This window comes from Diplotaxodon limnothrissa, linkage group LG8, assembly GCF_057381915.1.
Source record: "Diplotaxodon limnothrissa isolate DT_005_m linkage group LG8, D_limnothrissa_male_GT1.1, whole genome shotgun sequence".
Lineage (NCBI taxonomy): Eukaryota > Metazoa > Chordata > Actinopteri > Cichliformes > Cichlidae > Diplotaxodon > Diplotaxodon limnothrissa.
This window is the reverse complement of record NC_140603.1, coordinates 16,787,065-16,805,076: the sequence shown is the minus strand read 5'-3', so window position 1 is coordinate 16,805,076 and position 18,012 is coordinate 16,787,065. Positions and strand designations below refer to the sequence as shown.

The following is an 18,012-nucleotide window of genomic DNA, read 5'->3' as shown; positions in this document are numbered from 1 at the left end:
ATTTTGAATCACCAGTTAAAATAACTCCAGTAACTGCATGTCTTTGGACTGTGGGAGCAAGCGAGAACATGCAGACTCCACACAGAAAACCCCCCCCCCCGACCAGATGATGGATTCAAACCCAGGACCTTCTTGCTGTGAAGCAACAGTGCTAAACCCCATACGACCATGCTGCCCACTTGTATCCACTTAGTCTTTAAACATGTATGCTGTACAATCATTCCACCCTGGAAAAACAAGTTTAAAAAACCCATTAAAAGCCCCAAATCACCATGACATTCACATGTACATAATGTATCCAAACAAAACTAATTGAGCCCATTTTAAAAAGAATAGTAAATAGCCCTGTAATCTCAAGCAGAGATAAATAGACATCAGCTGTTCAATGTAAAAATGAATTAAGAAGCATCACATGTTATTAGCGCCTGTTTGAGTGTGTATATATAACAAAAGCTTAAGCTTTTATGGAAAACATTATTAGCAGCAGAGGAAGTCTACCACTACAGCATGTTTCTTGCTTATTATGTCCTCCTTTTTAAACCAGTCATTTGTGATGAAATATATCGATTGCCTCATTTAGTGAGCAAGGCTGAATCACTCTGGACCAGGCGGTGCTGTCCTCACATTCTCTCCATTTTTCAAGTACTCTCATAAAAACACAATTTTTAGGCCATCTAGTCTTTCTGAGCCTTATAAAAGCAGTGTATATCTGCATAACTTTCTTAATAAGCAGCACAAAGCACAGCATGATGGGCTGAAATCCTAATTTATCAAGGAAAAACAAATAATTCAAATGCCCCTCACGATCCACAAACATAAGATATTTCTGTCTGAGTATTTCCTTAATAATACATGTGTGAAGCACAGATATGTGAAACTTTATTTCAGCTTCCTTTATTATTATTATAAGTTTAGACACTGCTTTGTTTCATATTGTAGAGAATACAGTTGGCACACATATTTGCACCCATGAAAACATACCTAACAGCAACAAAGTACAGTTGTCCAGAGACTCGCAGTAAAATAAAGATACATGCATATAATTTACACATTTACAGAAGCTTTTATGCTCCAATGAATAAAGGCATTGTTTGAACGCAGTGTACAGAAAAACAAGTAGCAGTCCAGGAGATGAAAGATTCACCTCCGCTTTGCAGGGATAACAACATTTCCACTGGTTGCGATGGGGATTAGAAGCCTTCGCTGGTCCATGCGAAGATATTTTTCAATAAGCACTTCCACTGGCACCTTGTCATTCACATAACCCTGCCTGCAAGTTACAAACACATACTGGTTAAGTTCCATGTTAGAAAATTTATGTGAAATGTCAGAAAATAGATCATGAATGAGGTGTGCTACCTATAGGCAGCATTTAAGATATTCTACAGGCTTATGCTCTTATTACAGTCAGATATAGCCTTCAAACTACAAAGAGCTCAACATTGCCATCTAGAGGTCAGAATAATCCAAGCGTTGCAGAGTGGGTTTTTTCCTCCCCCTTACTGTAGAGTCAGTGCCTTACCTGTACAGGCGGGCACTTCTGGCTTAAAATACATATTATTTTGGGGCCTTTTGCCTTTATTAGATAGTGGAGAGTGGACAGGAAAGACAGGCCTACACTCAGTATAGGTTTCTTGATTTGCTTTGTTTTTTGGTTCATTTATTGATAACACACACCAGACAAACTAAACAGCTAGCTAGTTGACATGTACACTGAGATATGCAGAACAAGGTATTTAAATAAATCTGTACATGTTTGCTCCATAAAGTTATATAGCAGTGTTGTACTGAGCCTCCTCAAACCCTCCTAGGAATACATAATGCAGTTTTGTGTATAATGTAGTTCGCTACATTTTTAAGTGGTATTTAAGTTTTGCTTTTTCCTCCTTAATTAAACAAAGGGGCTTTATGACATTAAAAACATCTGATTGCAAAAAGTCTTGAATTCTGCCCTCATACCTTTTCAGCAGAAGTTCAACGTCCTCGACCTCTATGGTTTTTCTCTTTGCATGGGCAGCATACGTCTCCAGGTCCTCAGCTAGCCGGTCAAAGAATTTATCCATTCTGTTAAAATTACAACAAATCTGTTATATTAAAGCAACACACAGTTCTAACAGACAAAGAGACACTGCATGTGATTAATGGCGAAACACAGTGTGTTACTTACATTTCATTTAGGACAGGGTGGACGTCTGCAGAGACTTTTGTTTTGGCAAATTGCTTAAAGACGCCCATAAGGTAGCTCTTAGGAAGGATAGTTTCCTTTTTAGAGATCCTCGTCTTCCTCACTCTCCTCTGCTTAGGTTTAGCTGCAGGTAAAGGTTCTCTTGTACCGCTGGTACTGGTGGAGATCAGAAGAGAGTGTCAGTGAATTGCCGAATAAAAACTTGATTCTGTACCTGTGCTACAATAGCAGTTTTTCTATTTAAAGTAGAGAAGCTTTTAGGGAGTTAAAAGAGCACTGTGTCAGCTGAAAGGTCCATATCCCCAGCTGAGTAGGTACTTCTTTCTCCCTAAAAACAGTCCTGACTGAAACCCACAGGACACACAAACACACACACTTAAGTGTAATAGGACATGCAGCTTACCTGGCCTGATTGTTCTTTAGAACAGAAGGTGATGCTAAAGGATCAGGACGATTAAAATTAATTTTCTGTCTGACAAACGCTGGAGTCTTGCAGGGGAAGTCTGAAGCTATCAGAAAACAGATTTCTTAGTCATTCTGAATGCTTAAATAGATATTTTACCAGTGCATGTTAAAAGAGAAAATAACCTTCATCCTCTTCATCATCATAATCTTCTTCTTCTTCTTCCATTTCTTCTTCTGGTTCAGCAGCATCCTCAGCTGGAGCTTCATCAGGCACAGTTTCACTCCTACCATCTTCAATGTCATACGTTCCCTCTGACAGAGGAAATGAGTTCTCTTTGTCAGCCTCAGGCTCATTCGTTGTCCCAGTGGCCTCTGCCTGTCCTTGGGTTGAGGATTCGGCCACATCAGGGTCTCCGGTGTGAGTCTGACCACTCTCATGGCTTCCCATCTCAAAGCTGGTGCGCAAATCCAGAGTGCCATGTCCTTTGAATTTGGCATCAGGCCATCCTACAAACAAAACCACAAACAATATTTAATCTCAATCATACAGATTTTTAAATGCTAAATGATTGATTAATTGATTTTTTTTTTTAACCTGCAAACGTAGCATTAGGGAAATCCTCTGCTGCCTCTGTAACCGGCACAATGAGACCGCCCTCAGAGCGATAAGCCCTCCGGCTGATGTGTTCTGAGTCATGTTTCAGCTGAGCTGATGCCTCCTCTTCATTTTCACCGCTGAAGATCTCAAAGTCATTTTCGTTCTCAGACTTGGTCACGTGCTCATTTCTCTCAGATTGACCACTAACATCCTCTTCAGGCAGGGCTGCTACAACTTCATCAGTGTGATATTCAGTGCCACCATCCTCTTCATCCTTTTCGGTTTGAGAGTCTAGTACAACGTCCTCTTCCTCAGACTGAGTAGATGCTTCAGCTCCCTCTTCGGACTGGGAACCAGTTTGAGATTCTTCTACGCCTCTCTTGTCTTCTTCCTCTTCTTCAGTCTGATCCTCAGCCACATTCTCGTCTTCAGACTGAGAACCTGCGTCATCACCCTTTTCGATCTGCGAGTCGGCTGTACCTCCATCAGTGTTAGAGTCAACTACATCTTCCTCATCTTCCTCCTCCTCCTCTTCAGTTTTAGAATCTGCTTCAGCTTCCTCTTCAGCCTGTGACCCTGCTTCAACACCCTGTTCAAGCTCGGAATTGAGAGCAACTTCTGCTCTTTCCTCAACGTCTTCAAACTGAGCTGCATCCTCGCTTACACCGGTCCGAGATTGAACTACATCTTCATCTCCGTCAGATTTTGCCAAGACATCTTCAGGTTTACTGTAAACTGTTCTCCTTGCTTCCTTCTTTTCAGATTCATCTTCAGTTGGAAACACACACAGTTGGTCAGTTTCCAGCTTGCTCTGCTCCACTTCCATTTGCTCCTCTGGCTCCATCTCCCTCATGTCCTTCTGCAGCTGAGACGCCACGACTGTAGGTTTGTCCTGAGTAGCAATGATAGAAAAGTTGGAGGTCATGGCATCAGCCTGGGCGTAGAGAGCCGTGTTACAGTTCACGATATCGGCTGTGATATCTGGTTCGCTGAGTTTGCTTAGACCTAAGGTGAAGCCCTCAGAGTGAGTAGATTCACCAAGCCCCTGCTCCACAGGTCCAAAGCTGCTCATACCTGGATGACAGGAAGGAGGAAAATGTAAGGTGGAGGTAAAGAGCAGGTGCAAATAACCTACAATTCTTTTCATGCTGTACTTCTGTTCTCACATCACTGGGCTGAAGTGTTAAATTTATACTCAGTCGTAGGTTTGCACTGAACCTCTGCAGAATTTAACTAAAACTTTCACCAGCAGGGGGCAGCACCTTACTTGTAGGTAGGTTGAATAGTTGTTGTATGTGTGCCGGCAACTTAACCAAAGGTTACATGGCCTTGTTACACAATCTTGTGATAAAAACTGGCATTAAACAAAATTACAATCCAATCTAGTTCCACTTTTTTTTTTTTAAACCTCCCTTCAGCACGATTCTTTTTGAGACATGGTCCCAAGCAGCTGTTTCTTTGCAGTCTGGTAACAGCTTTACTTACTGAAACATTTTCACATGCACTCATCTACAAAATGTATGAGAGGTGAAGAAGACGGTGGAGATACGCGTCAGGGGTGGTTTGTGGCAGAAGACCAAAATGTCTGAATAAAGGACCAGAGGCCAAGCTGGGGCCGAAGATGTTAAGAAGTCTGAAGGACAAGATTAGAAATGAGTATAACTCAGGTTTAATCAAAGTCTGGACTCAAAGTTACAGAGGCAAAGCTGAGGGGGTTTGGACATGTGCAGAGGAGGGATAAAGGGATTGAGGATAAAGATGGATGCAAATCACTGACAAATTCACTGTGGTGACCCCTAAAGTGAGCAACCGAAAGAAGGTGATATTTAAAGTGACTCAATAGCAGGTCAAAATACAGTGACAGTTCTCAAGGTGAAAAATCCTGATAGTGAGATTATTTAGCAATGAATGAATCAATTATCAAATTAACCAGTTGGTAACAACAGTGTGTGAGATTATATTACATTTCTGGTTAAGTTTCTGTGTTTTACACCATATGGTTGTATGGCTGCTGTGCCTCAGAAAGAAATCTTTGAAAAACCTGTGTCCCATTAGAAGAATGTAATAAAGTATTTTGAGCGCAGTGTTCACCTCCCATCCGTCGTTTATCTACAGCAGCACCAAATTCTTCCTCTGAGATTTTCCGACGATTTGAAACTTTTCTCTGCAGACCTCTTTTCTCAGTCTTAGCGTCAACAAACGGAGTTTTTAAATTCAAGGAAGCAGAGCTGAAAAACAGATTGGACATAAACTAAAAAACATAAAAAACAAACATGGTGTGGATTCACACGCTGATCATTAATTCTAAACCTAGTCATGGGTTTGATCCCTGATTAGAATTAATATTTTGCATTCTTTGTACACTTTACCTCAACACAGACAGTGATGAATTGTCATCTATTGATAGTTCAGTTTCCTCTTCAGCTTCTGGAAGCACAAACATCCAGCATACACAGTAAGTGTTCACATTGCTGCAGAAGCACAAAAAAAAAAAAGAAAAACCCACAACCTCATTTTTAATCTGTGTACCTCCTCAATGCTCGTTTCAATCTTACCATCTCCATCTTTAAGTCGTTTTTCAAAAGCCGTTGTGTTAAAACTCCTGCGCGGTCTCTTTCGGCTCAGTCCCTTTGCAGTGCTGGCTGCTGGGCCAACTGTTACATCAGGCAGGTCCAGCCCTGACAGCTCCATACTGAAAGTCAATTCAGCTCAAAAGTTTATTTTCCATCACAACCAGGACTAATTCAGTAATACCATCAATCACCCTGTAACCCACAGCTCACCTGTGATGCGTTTTGGAGATGGTCGAATTGGCTGAAGGTGGCTCCGGCTCTTCAGATGTTTCTGTCTCATGAACCACGGGGGATTTCACCGGCTCTGAAAACCAAAACATATAAGCAAAAGCAAAACCAACCGAAACCAACCAGGAATTAAAAGAAGGCTAGTTCACGCACCTGTCCGCAGGATGTTTATGAGTATGTGTCTGGGAGTGTCTCCGTCATTAATCAGTACTGAAGATGTGGCAGGCATGTTTGCCTTTTTTAACACAACTGAGGCAGTCCTCCTTTTAGTGGCGGGGAGGGATTTTCTGGTTATGCTCTAGAAAAAAAGGGACAAAGTTAATAAGTTTAACATGCCCACGAATAACAACTACGCTGCTCACCTCTATTTTACCTCATGGAGCTTATGTCTCATGCTCCGCCTAAGGATCTCCTGCGGGGTTTGGGGACCAGCATCTTTCTTGCTGAGCCTGCTACTCCGCCGGGTCCCGCTGCTACTCGGCTCCTGTGAATTACTGGAGACAAGTCATCTTACGATTAATAATACTGAATACAAAGCCGCTGAGACTAACGTGCGACAACCACAAGTTTGTCGTTAGCGATAGCTTAGCTAGCATTAATGCTGAAAACGCCAGTGAATAAGACTTTCGTGGTTCTCTCCCAGAAAATGAACCGTACCTGCGTGTGACAGGGGTCCTGGGTGGCTCGGTGGTGAGAATATGTTTCAGCAGGACCCGAGCGGACAAATCCTCCGTGGGATCCATTTAGCCACCGAGGAGCAAAGTCAACTGGTTAGCTGAACTCAGCTAGCAGACAATTGCGGGCAGTTAAACGTCAAAAATGTCAAACAAATGACTTTTTCCACAACGACGCTGTCCAAACAAGCGGTGCTGAGCTGAAATTAGTGTCGTTTATCTCAGCTTTCACCCGAACGTCATTTGTGCTCTGATCCTTGCCTTGTGTTTTCTGTTTCAACGGACTCAATTCTCATACGGTCCCGCGTTATTTTTAAGTGAAATCTCGCGAGAAGAGAGATTTGGCTTTGAACCTCGAGATCGCAATGAAATAAATAAATAAAATTAAAAATGAAATTTTAATATTGTTTTCAGAAAAAGCAATAATATAAATGAATAATTTACAAAATCAGAGCTATGGAATTTTTTTCAATACTGAAATTTTATTTTATTGTATTTTAGTTTAGTTTAGTTGTCATCCATACTTCAAAATTGTGGGTGATTATCCATTATTATTATTATTATTATTATTATTATTATCTTAATGCAAACTTTTGTGAAAATATCTCAAAACAAAACATAGAAAATAACTTGAAATTTCTGAAAATGAAGTCGAAAATTTGAGCTAATGACTCGACATTTTGAGATAATAATCTAAGGCAAGTGAGGTGTTTTGAATTTCTGTCAGGTGTGCACTAAATTTTGACCAGTGGAGTGCAGTGCGATAAACTGGAAAATAAACGTGAGAGCAACACAGTTCTCAAGAGAATTTATAATATCATAATTCCCTGCAAAACAACATGTTAGTTACCACAAGGGGTGAAAATTATAAAAATGTTTCATTTTGAGAAACTTATCCTACCCTTTATCATAAGATTGGACACCACTACCACCACCAATTTCAAATTTGGATTCATTTGGCATACCTCAGGCTTTTCTCCCCATTTCCATTCCTGAAGAACATCCTACCTGCACACCATGCCAAGATTTCAACTAATAGCTCTTTGGGAATCACTATGTTGGTGCAAAAATACAATTTTATGTCTCTCAGACTCTGTTATCCTTGGCATTTTTCATAGATTTAGTTAAGGAAATTGGGGCAAAAGCTTTGAGCTTTTCAAGAATTGCTCTAGAACACATTAAAAATTACAAGGAAGTCTGACTAGTTGGAAGCAAAATATAAAAAAAGCAACAAACAAAACAAAAACAACACACACAAACAAGGGATGGCTCAACACTGGATTTTAAAAATTCAAACTTACTTTAGACATTAAAATGTAAAATCTGTGTCAATAGAATAAGAATTTCTTCTTTTAGGTTCAAATCTAAGACCAGGTGCAGATGATGGTTAAACCATTTAGAATTTGAGATATATGCATTAAATATAAGGCTATTTAAATAATATAAACAAACATCAGGTGGCACTTGTTCTCATTGTCTCAAATTCTAATATAGTTTCTTTGTAAACCACTAAAAGAGCACATTCTTGTTTCTCACATTTTCTGATGTGTTTTCTCACTGTATATGCTTCCTTTAAGCGCTATCTTTGAGAAATACCACATTGCTTTTCACTATTATGCGGATGACATCCAGATTTATTTTGAGTTACATGATGATCTCGCTTTATCTTTAAATAACTTTCGTGAGTGCATGAGTGAGGTCAAGAAATGGCTGTTGGCAAATACTCTTATTCTCAATGAAAAAAAGACTGAAATCATGATTTTTGGCAGTAATGCCCTTCGCGCCAAACTTCAAGATGCCTTTGGCTTTCTTACTAGTTCTTTCTCTGATACTGTCAGGAATCTGGGTGTCTTGTTTGACAGCTCCTTTAAACTTGATAAACAGGTGTCTGCTGTTGTCAGATCTAGTTTTTATCAGCTTCGTCTCATCTCCAGGGCCAGACACTATATCCCGTATAATGACTTAGAAAAGCTCATTCATGCTTTTGTAACGTCAAGACTAGATTACTGTAACTCACTCTATTCTGGTCTCCATGCTACCCTTCTACATAGATTACAGACAGTTCAGAATGCTGCGGCACGTATTCTAACTAAAACCAAGAAGTTTGACCATATTACTCCGGTTCTTGCTGAGCTGCATTGGCTGCCTATCAAATACCGTATTCAATTTAAAATTTTGCTGCTTACTTTTAAAATTATCAATAATACTGCACCAACCTATCTTAAGGAACTTTTAAACCCTTATGTCCCTGCCAGGGCTTTAAGGTCATCCTCGCAGTTATTGTTAGTTCAGCCCAGATCTCGGTTGAAATCTAGAGGCGATCGATCGTTTGCCTTCGCTGCACCTGAGTTATGGAACAGCCTCCCGATTGGCATTCGGGAGTCTGATTCTATTTTTTCTTTTAAAGCACGCCTTAAAACTTATCTTTTTGAACTTGCCTTTTCTACCCGTTAAATGCTGACTGTTAACTGCGACCTATTGCATTAACTTTTTACTATTCCTTCATTCTTGGTGTTCTCTATCATGCGGCACTGGGTCTGCTATAATCTATGTGCTGCAGTCCATTTTATTAGTGGCTTTCTACTGTGAACATTGTCTGCTGTTCTTATTATATTTGATATTAATGCTCTTAACTGTATTATTTTATTGTTTTTCTGTAAAGCACTTTGGTATGCCTAGGCTTTTAATGTGCTCTATAAATAAAGGTTGTTGTTGTTGTTGTTGTGTTGTAATCTTTCCCCTCAGCTCTTGCCTGTAATAAGCATGCAAGGGAGGCGTTAAAGATTTAAATAGTCTTTAATAATTTATGGCAGCAAACTGATAATTATATTCAACAATCAGTAAAACAGGTGGTTGTCTGTTTTATTCATAGTCATTTATAGGTGAATGATCCCTTTGCCCAGCACACTGGAAATAAACTTTCATTTGCTGTCATAGGTTGTTTGATTTTTTTTTAAAAATAGTGCAAAGGCTCCTCGTACGGATGGCTTAGAAGTCTGGCCTGTCCTCCTTCAGTTTGGAGTAATCCATGTTTACTGCAAGAAGCTGGACACACACACACACATAAAAACAAATATGCATTATCATATGACTGCTGAGATATGGACTTTGACGCAAGATAACAGAAAATTATGGCCTGTCCTTTGTAGAAACATGCCTGCTCTATAACTTGACGTAAAGGATTAAGAAAAACGGCTCGTACTTTGTACTGCTGATTGGGCTTCATTTGGTTCCAGGGTTCAGGGTTGTTCTTGTGATCCCATCTGAAGACAAGAGGAAAAGCCGTGATCGAAACAACACATCCCCGAGTAACCGAGGAAAGTGAAAACGCCCGCTTTTCTATAAGTTTAAATCGTCTCAGATACTTACGACACGTCTGGGTTTTTCAGAGCCGCCCTGGTCAGGGCCAACACACTCATGGTTGCCCCTCCACTTATGAAGATGAACAGGGGGATCAGCTTTGGAGAAAGGGCATCAATTAGTCAATAAAGCTATTGCTTTATCAATGCCAGTGGAGCAAAACCAGAAGAGAACAATATACAGAGTTTTAAAAATGTTGGGCACATTTTCCTTCTTGAGTTTAGGATGGAGGAGGAGAAGTTGCTATAAATCTGTGTAAATCTGTTGCTCTCTGACTGGAAGTGGTAGTCCTAGATTAGGTTACCAGATGTCAGAAACTAAAACTGCAGACATAAAAGATGGGAACAGACAAGACGGACTCTGCTTTCCTCTGCAGCTGCAGATCTTGCAGGATTTCCAGTGTGGAGCCTTAAAGAGTATGTTTCTATGTTTGATCTATAAAACGTTGATAGATCTTTGTTATCTGCGTCCTTTTGGATCTTATTCAGCATTTCATCTGTTACAAACCATGTGTAGGAGTCCAGTTTTTCCTACTGTGCATTGCCAAGACATAATGTGTCTTATTAAGTTTTAAGATAAGGGCAAATAGTTGTTGTCCCTGCTTATATCACCACACTTTGACCCCGTGGCCAGTTGCATGTGTCTAACAGCTATTAATACAACCAGGGCCACTTTCTCACCTTGCTGCTGTGGGTAAAAATGTGCAGTTGTCCTCAAAAAGCCTTGCTAAGGCAGTGCTACTTTTATAGTAACAGTCTATGATGTATAAAATGCACAGAATTTCCATGTTGGTATTGTTATCTCATGACATAAGAGGATTGTTTAAACAATGAAGAGTTTTCACCAGCAGGGAGCAACAGGCTGCTCAGTCACAGAGCAGGAGGGGGACAAAGCATTTCCATCCAGAGGTCTATTAATATGGAGGCTGCCACAAACCAAACCCTTTCACACCGTCGTCCTTGGAGAAATAAACCCTCACATGCATTTATCTGGCCTTCACTCAAGCTAATATGGAAACTACTCCACCGCTATACGTGCTGCCACCACAAACCCTTTCGCATGGCTACAGACGCACGGTGGCGTGAAACAAGCGACCCCCCCCCCCGCGCGCGCGCACACACACAGATTTGAACCTTTAGATTATCATCATTATAACATTTCAGTAACAACAGTATCAGTGTATCACGCTCAGTAGGAGCAGGTGATGCGGTTGTCTGATTCTGCGGATGCCAGAGCGCAAAAACGAACTCTGTCAGGAGGTTGCGGGTGAAAAACCCAAGAAAAGCTTTCATGGGATTACACGAATACAGTGATTAAAACAATAAGAATGTAGTGACGTGAAAATGTTCTACCAATGTTTCTAACCGAAACCTGTGAGTCTGTCGAGGAATTTGAGATTTCCGCACTCAGAGCTGTATATGAAATTATTTTTGCTTTTATAAATAGTAAAATACTCTACGAATGCGTACTTTAGGGTGTCAGTGTGTGGATAAGTCACAAAAACTGTTTTCCTGAGCCTTTACAGCTGATCCCACATCAGGTAATTAAGGAGAGATCTTGGGGGGGAAACGGGAGCGCGCGCAGCTTCAAGCTTCTGATAGGCACGTTTCAATGTCACCGTCTCCTTGGTTACAGGCTGGTAATAACGACCGTAAAAATAAAACGAGTGGCTGAGACTTACAGCTGGGTGGCTCTTAATCTGCTTGGCGACGACCCCAAAGAATGAAGACATGGTGGACAGTCCTCCCGCTGACCGGCTCCGTTAACGTGAATATCTGCGGGCTGAAGGCGCGCCTCTCCGGAGGATCTCCTGCAGTTTCCTGCAGGCCTGAACGTTTTTTTTTTTTTTTTTTTTTATTGACAAAGCACAAAATACAAATACAAAATAGGAAACACAATGTCAGGGGATTCGTATAAATAAGCAAAATAGACACAGTCTGTTATAGAATCACATAATATTGAACAGGGAACATAGGTTTACGGTTTTGACAGCTTTTTGATTTTGAGAATGTTGTATGGTTTTAACATATTGTTTGGTTTCATTTAAAAAGCACCGAAAGGATGGTTTTGCGTTAGAAAATTTAGATTTATGTATATGAAATTTAGCCAATAATATCAATAAGTTAACCAAATAAAATTCGTTCGCCCTGTGCATAGGGTACTTAAAGAAACCAAACAATATATTCTCGTAACAAAGAGAGAACTCAGAAAAGATAAAGGAAACAACAAAAACACAAAATTCTTGCTGCAGGCCTGAACGTACAATTGAACTGCACCCCACCTCCACGCGCTACTGTCAGCCAATCCCACAATGCAACGACAGCAGCTGTGCGAACCCCCTACCTGGGCTCATATCTCTGAGCGCTACGGGGGGTTTGCTCAAGTGGATTTTAAACCCTCCACTTCCATTTTTATTTATTTTGAGCAGCTAAAGTTGGACCGTTCAGACCAATCTATAGGCTCAAACCAGCACGCGCGAATATATATATATATATATATATATATATATATATATATATATACACATACATACATATATACATACACATACATACATATATACATATATACACACACATATACTACAATAGCCCGACGGGCAGGGAAGAGATAGATTTTGGTAGCCCGACTGAAAAAATCGCTAGCTCCAGGACGTCGGGCTAGCGATATTGCAAGCCCTGTATCTGATTGAGGAATCACTCATCTTTGGAAAAGAGAGTTTATTACAGAGAAATGTCTCTTTCCAAAATAAAAGCTATACTATCCGCTTCTTCTGGGCTATATTCTCAGCAGCATAAGGAGAATCATGTGCTAACAGCTGTCTAAATGACTCGGCTAAAGTTAGTAGCATGCTTGTTGTTTTTGTCTTTGCACTAGGATGATGTCGGCGTAAATGTGCAGTCATATTCGTTGTGTTCCCACTAGTGCTTTCAGGTTAATCTTGAAATAACCTTAACGCCACAACACGGCAAATCTCCGTTAACGAGCTACCGCCGATCGCCCCGTGCATGGGGCTAGACGGCCAACACGTTAACGAGCTAACTGCGCTAACACACTAGTTCCCACTAGTAATTGAGCATTGCATGGCACATCCAACATACTGTTTTACTTTAGTCCATGACTCGCTTACCTTCAGGGTCATACGTCACATGAAAACCAAAATAATTCCAAACGCCAGATCTGAATGAGAGTGGGGGAGGTCCATGTTGCAAGGAGAGCTTAACTTCTGTCTTGCTAGCTTGCCCTGCGCTCTTCCTTCTGACTATGCTGTCTGTGTTGAGCGCTCAGTGGATCTGCGCTCGACAGTGCAGCCTAGGCGGAGTAGTCGAACGCAGATTCACTGAGCGCTCAACACAGACAGCATCGTCAGAAGGAAAGTTGATAAAATAAATTACAAATGTTGTATTGTTCGATACATATGCGTACCGAACCGAAAGCACTGTATCGAACAGTTCAATATCGATACGAATATCGTTGCACCCCTAATATATAGATATATATCTATATATATATAGATATATATCTATATATATCTATAGATATATATCTATAGATATATATCTATAGATATATATCTATAGATATATATCTATATATATCTATCTATATATAGATATATATCTATCTATATATCTATCTATATATAGATATATATCTATCTATATATATCTATATATATATCTATATCTATATCTATATATATCTATATATATATCTATATATATCTATATCTATATATATATATATCTATATCTATATATATATATCTATATATATATATATATATAGAGAGAGAGAGAGAGAGAGAGAGAGAGAGAGAGAGAGAGAGGAAATGACTAACTAAGAGAAGTATCTGTCATGGTTGGCTGTGTGGCAGGCAAGCAGAAGTGGTGGACCCAAAATAGCAGGACTCTTGGAGATGGGAATAAACTGAAAACGCAGCTTTATTGCTGGAGGAATGATTCACGAAATAAAACTTACAAAGACAAAACTCTAAACCGAGGTGCTGGAGGACAGGACATTACAAACACACAGCAAGTTGAGGGTACGACGCGACACTGACACAGAGAAACACAGGGCTTAAATACACAGATGGCAGTAATCAAGGGATGAGAGACAGGAGGGGAACACACCTGGGAGAAATCACAGCTGACGAGACAGGGGAAACGTAAACTGAGCACACTCACATACGACACAGACCTTCACAATAAAACAGGAAACTCAGACACATGGAACCAGACAAGACATTGAACTAAGCAGACAGATTCACAAACAGACGGGGTGACACCATAGATAGACAGATACAGACGCAGACTCAGAGGCAGACCGAATATAACACGTAGAACTCAAACAATAATAATAATCATGATAATAAATTGGAAAATGATAATAATAAACTTAAAGCGCTGGGTCACCGACCCAGGACCATGACAGTATCAGCACGTGATGCTGTTTTATCTAGCTGCGATGGGATTTGGAAGTGTTTACAGTTTGTCTGAGGTTATCTGGTTCAGGTTAGATTTACAGTTACATTAAACATCCTTAAAAAGTTTAAATAAAAAGGTCACAAACTGCTCAGAATGGTTTCACTTTCAGTTCTGTGACAGATGCCGAGCAAAGCTCATGAAAAGATCGGTTTACAAAGTATATATTATCAGTGACTTCTTCAGGCACACCTGTTCAATTGTTTACTAACCAAATATGTAATGAGGAAATTACATGACAGCAACTCTGTGCATGTAGACATTCAGATACAGTGCTCAGCATAAATGAGTACACTCCCTTCAAAAAGCACAAATTAAATCAGTAGCTCAATGAACAAAAGAACAATTTCCAAAATTTTCACACGACTGAGTTTTATTGAACACTTGTTTAACTCCATAACATGAAATTAAGGTTAATAATATAACTTAGATCACAAAATCTTCAGTTTTACTAAAATTGGATGAAGCAAAAATGAATACACCCCGCAACACAAACTACTACATCTAGTATTTTGTATGACCACCGTGATTTTCAAGGACAGCATCAAGTCACAGAATGAACAAGTTGCGACATATTGCAACATTATCTTTTTCCATTCTTCAAGAATAACCTCTTTTAGAGCCTGGATGCTGGATGGAGAGTGATGCTCAATTTGCCGCTTCAGAATTCCCCACAGGTGTTCAATTGGGTTCAGATCAGGAGAAATACTTGGCCATTCAATCATCTTCACCCTGTCCTTCCTCAGAAATGCAGCAGTAGCTTTAGATGTGTGTTTTGGATCATTGTCGTGTTGGAAAAGTGGATGACGACCAAGTGCACGGAGTGATGGCAGCATCTTCTTCTTCAGAATAGAGCAGTACATTGTTGAGTTCATGATACCATCAATGAAATGCAGCTCCCCAACACCAGCAGCACTCATGCAGGCCCACATAAGGACACTGCCACCACCATGTTTCACTGTAGGCACCATGCATTTGTCTTTGAAATCCTCACGTTTATGACACCATACAGTTTTGAAACCATTAGTTCCAAAAACAGTGATCTTTGTCTCATCACTCCAGAGTATAGAGTCCCAGTAGTCTTCATCTTTTTCAGCATGGGCCCTAGCAAATTCTAGGCGTGCTTTTTTGTGCATGGGCTTTAGGAGAGACTTCCTTCATGGACGATACCTATGCATGCCATTCCTCTGCAGTGTATGCCGTATGGTGTCACGGGAAACGGTCACTCCAGTTTGGCTTTCTACTGCTTTAGCGAACTGCAGTGAACTTGCATGGTGATTTCTTCAACCCTTCCTTCTCATCAGGAGACGCTCCCATTGAGATGTTAACTTTTGTGGACGGCCTGGATGTCTAAGATGGTTGCGCTTCAATCTTTGTTACATTTTGTGATCACTTTTGCTACAGTATTTTGACTGATATGTAAACCTTTGCTGATCTTGTAGCCCTCACCTTTTTTGTGTAAAGAAATTATTTCCTTTCTCAGATTTTGTGACATTTCTCTTCCATGTGGAGCCATTGCTGGCAGTATGAAATGGGAAGGGCTTTTCCTTGTTAAGTAATGCCCTTTTATGGTCACCTGTCTGCTGGACACCTCGTAAATGAATCATTAGACTCACCTTTGGTTGAATGCCTGGTAATTCGAATTTTGTAGTCTTAAGTGTGGCTTTTCTCCTTAGACTATAATTGGGGTGTACTCATTTTTGCAACATGGGCTTGAATGAGTCTGCACACACACACAAAAAAAAAAAGAAAAAAAAGAGGATTTTCCTAACAAATTAACAAATCTTGTTTGCAATCAATGGCCCACATTTGTGGGAGTATTTTTGTATTATAGTATCTCATAGAAAATGTTGATTCTGAAAGGAAACTAAAGGTTTTCTGACAAATGTAAAGGGGTGCACTCATTTATGCTGAGCACTGTATCTTGAGACAATGAACCAAACTGCTGAAACTTTAATGTTTGTGCCACCAATAATCAGCTTTCTGGGAAAAAACAAAACAAAACAAAACAAAACTGAGAAGCATTGTGGTGAGTCAAAGGTAAGGACTGAAGAAATCAATGTGACTCAAGACAAGAGGAAATTACACGTCTTAGTCAGGCAGTTGTCAATTCCCCTGCCCCAGAAAATAGTGAAGATTACAGTATATGGTGACATAATGACACACGGTACCATTATAAGATTTTCTAGTGTTTTCTTTTACCCAATTTAGAAACAAATATTCCAGTATGACTAGATGAATGCACAAGGTTTGAAAGTAGCTTCTTAATTGTAGGAGAAATGAAAACTTGGCAGTATACGCACGGGACTTCACACCAATAGGTCTGCTCTTTAACACCATGGCTGCATAGATTGTGTGGTGAATTCAAAACAAAGCACTAAGAGCTAAAATGCTAAAATTAATGTAATAAACACAGAAGACATGCTAGCATCATGTATTTATGTAGACAAAACACAGAACCTGAGATAACATTCCCAGTATCCACAACCGGGGAAAGAAAAAAATCTTTGATTATTTGGAATAAGAATATTTCAGTCCATCAGCATTTCATCAAGATGCTAAAACTAGGAGATATTAGTCAAAAGATCAAAATAGTCAACTTTCAGTTCACATGCAAACAGAACTATCAGAGGCTAAATTATGGAGGAAACCTCTCCTCTGTAACACCCTCTGCTGGAAGTGCATAAAAATCCACCCGATACATGTGACATTTGCCTGACAGAACAAAACTAAAAATGACAAGGGTCTTTTTTTTTTTTTCCTTTTTAGCTTATGTAGCAGGTATTTGGGGAAAAAGGGTAAAAAACAGACATCACTACACATACATATACAACCAAGTACAAAAGTGAGTATAAAAATAAGAATTGCGACTCAAAAGTAGTAGTTCAACTTGTGCAAACATGTCTGCGAGAAAATAAAACTATATGATCGTTAACTTGTCAGCTTGGCAGAACAAAATGATCAGGGAAACTGAGGACGACAAGTCTATACCACTAAAACTGGTTAGGTAGTCAACTAGGCAGTGAAACCTCAAAACTAAAACGTACCATCAGGCACAGATCTAGAACGTCAATAAACAACATGCAACCCTTTTTTGCAAGTAAACAAGACATTTTAAAAAAGTACTACTCGTAAAGCAAGAATGCATGTGATGAAGCCATTAGGTGCTGACGCTACCTGAACTTCTACATCTACAAAATTCCCTTTACAACAACCAAAATGTCATTTCATGTTGTCCTTTAAATCAGGTAAAAACAAAGTACCCACTGATTTGTCACGCTTCGTACACTAGTGACTGGTGCAAGGAAATAAGTGAACAGCAGATAAATATCTTTGATAAGATGAAAAAAATAATTAAACAGATGCAGTTTAAAAATAAGGAACAGTATCAACAAAGTTACTGTTGTGGCGTCTTTGAGGAAATAACTGTGCAGGAAGTGAGCAGTCAGTCAAACAAATCAAGTGAAAGTTTACAGAAAAATAAGTGAGCAGTGCTGCTGTAAGA

At 39.8% G+C, this 18,012-nt stretch overlaps 2 protein-coding genes across 3 annotated transcripts; both read right to left on the bottom strand.

Annotated features, from left to right (window-relative positions):
- Nucleotides 1-1,140: 1,140 nt before the first annotated feature.
- Nucleotides 1,141-6,732, bottom strand: cenpt (centromere protein T). 2 transcript variants are annotated; one of them, XM_085360719.1, is made up of 13 exons: nt 6,647-6,732; nt 6,363-6,483; nt 6,143-6,287; nt 5,972-6,065; nt 5,744-5,880; nt 5,558-5,615; nt 5,280-5,416; nt 3,186-4,262; nt 2,774-3,097; nt 2,589-2,694; nt 2,168-2,341; nt 1,960-2,064; nt 1,141-1,270 (listed from the first exon to the last, which is right to left on the bottom strand). In XM_085360719.1, exons 1-13 carry the CDS (start codon nt 6,730-6,732, stop codon nt 1,141-1,143), a joined length of 2,694 nt encoding a protein of 897 aa, XP_085216845.1. The 2 variants fall into 2 exon arrangements, with proteins under 2 accessions (XP_085216845.1, XP_085216847.1); XM_085360721.1 differs by having other exon boundaries at nt 2,589-2,688.
- Nucleotides 6,733-9,470: 2,738 nt separating this feature from the next.
- On the bottom strand, nt 9,471-13,269 carry LOC146626664 (cytochrome c oxidase subunit FA4-like). Its single transcript, XM_085360722.1, has 4 exons — nt 13,154-13,269; nt 10,033-10,121; nt 9,866-9,926; nt 9,471-9,708 (listed from the first exon to the last, which is right to left on the bottom strand). Exons 1-4 carry the CDS (start codon nt 13,163-13,165, stop codon nt 9,652-9,654), a joined length of 219 nt encoding a protein of 72 aa, XP_085216848.1. The 5' UTR covers nt 13,166-13,269; the 3' UTR covers nt 9,471-9,651.
- Nucleotides 13,270-18,012: the final 4,743 nt, after the last annotated feature.

Excerpts from the sequence above, each read along its gene's own strand:
- cenpt (XM_085360719.1), bottom strand. The coding sequence starts at position 6,732 with ATGGATCCCACGGAGGATTTGTCCGCTCGGGTCCTGCTGAAACATATT. Across the intron at positions 2,695-2,773 it reads TGATGATGAAGAGGATGAAG|CTTCAGACTTCCCCTGCAAG; the intron begins GTTATTTTCTCT and ends GTTTTCTGATAG. Across the intron at positions 1,271-1,959 it reads GTTGAACTTCTGCTGAAAAG|GCAGGGTTATGTGAATGACA; the intron begins GTATGAGGGCAG and ends TGTAACTTGCAG.
- LOC146626664 (XM_085360722.1), bottom strand. Across the intron at positions 9,927-10,032 it reads CTGAAAAACCCAGACGTGTC|ATGGGATCACAAGAACAACC; the intron begins GTAAGTATCTGA and ends TCTTGTCTTCAG. Across the intron at positions 9,709-9,865 it reads AGCCCAATCAGCAGTACAAA|CTTCTTGCAGTAAACATGGA; the intron begins GTACGAGCCGTT and ends GTGTGTGTCCAG.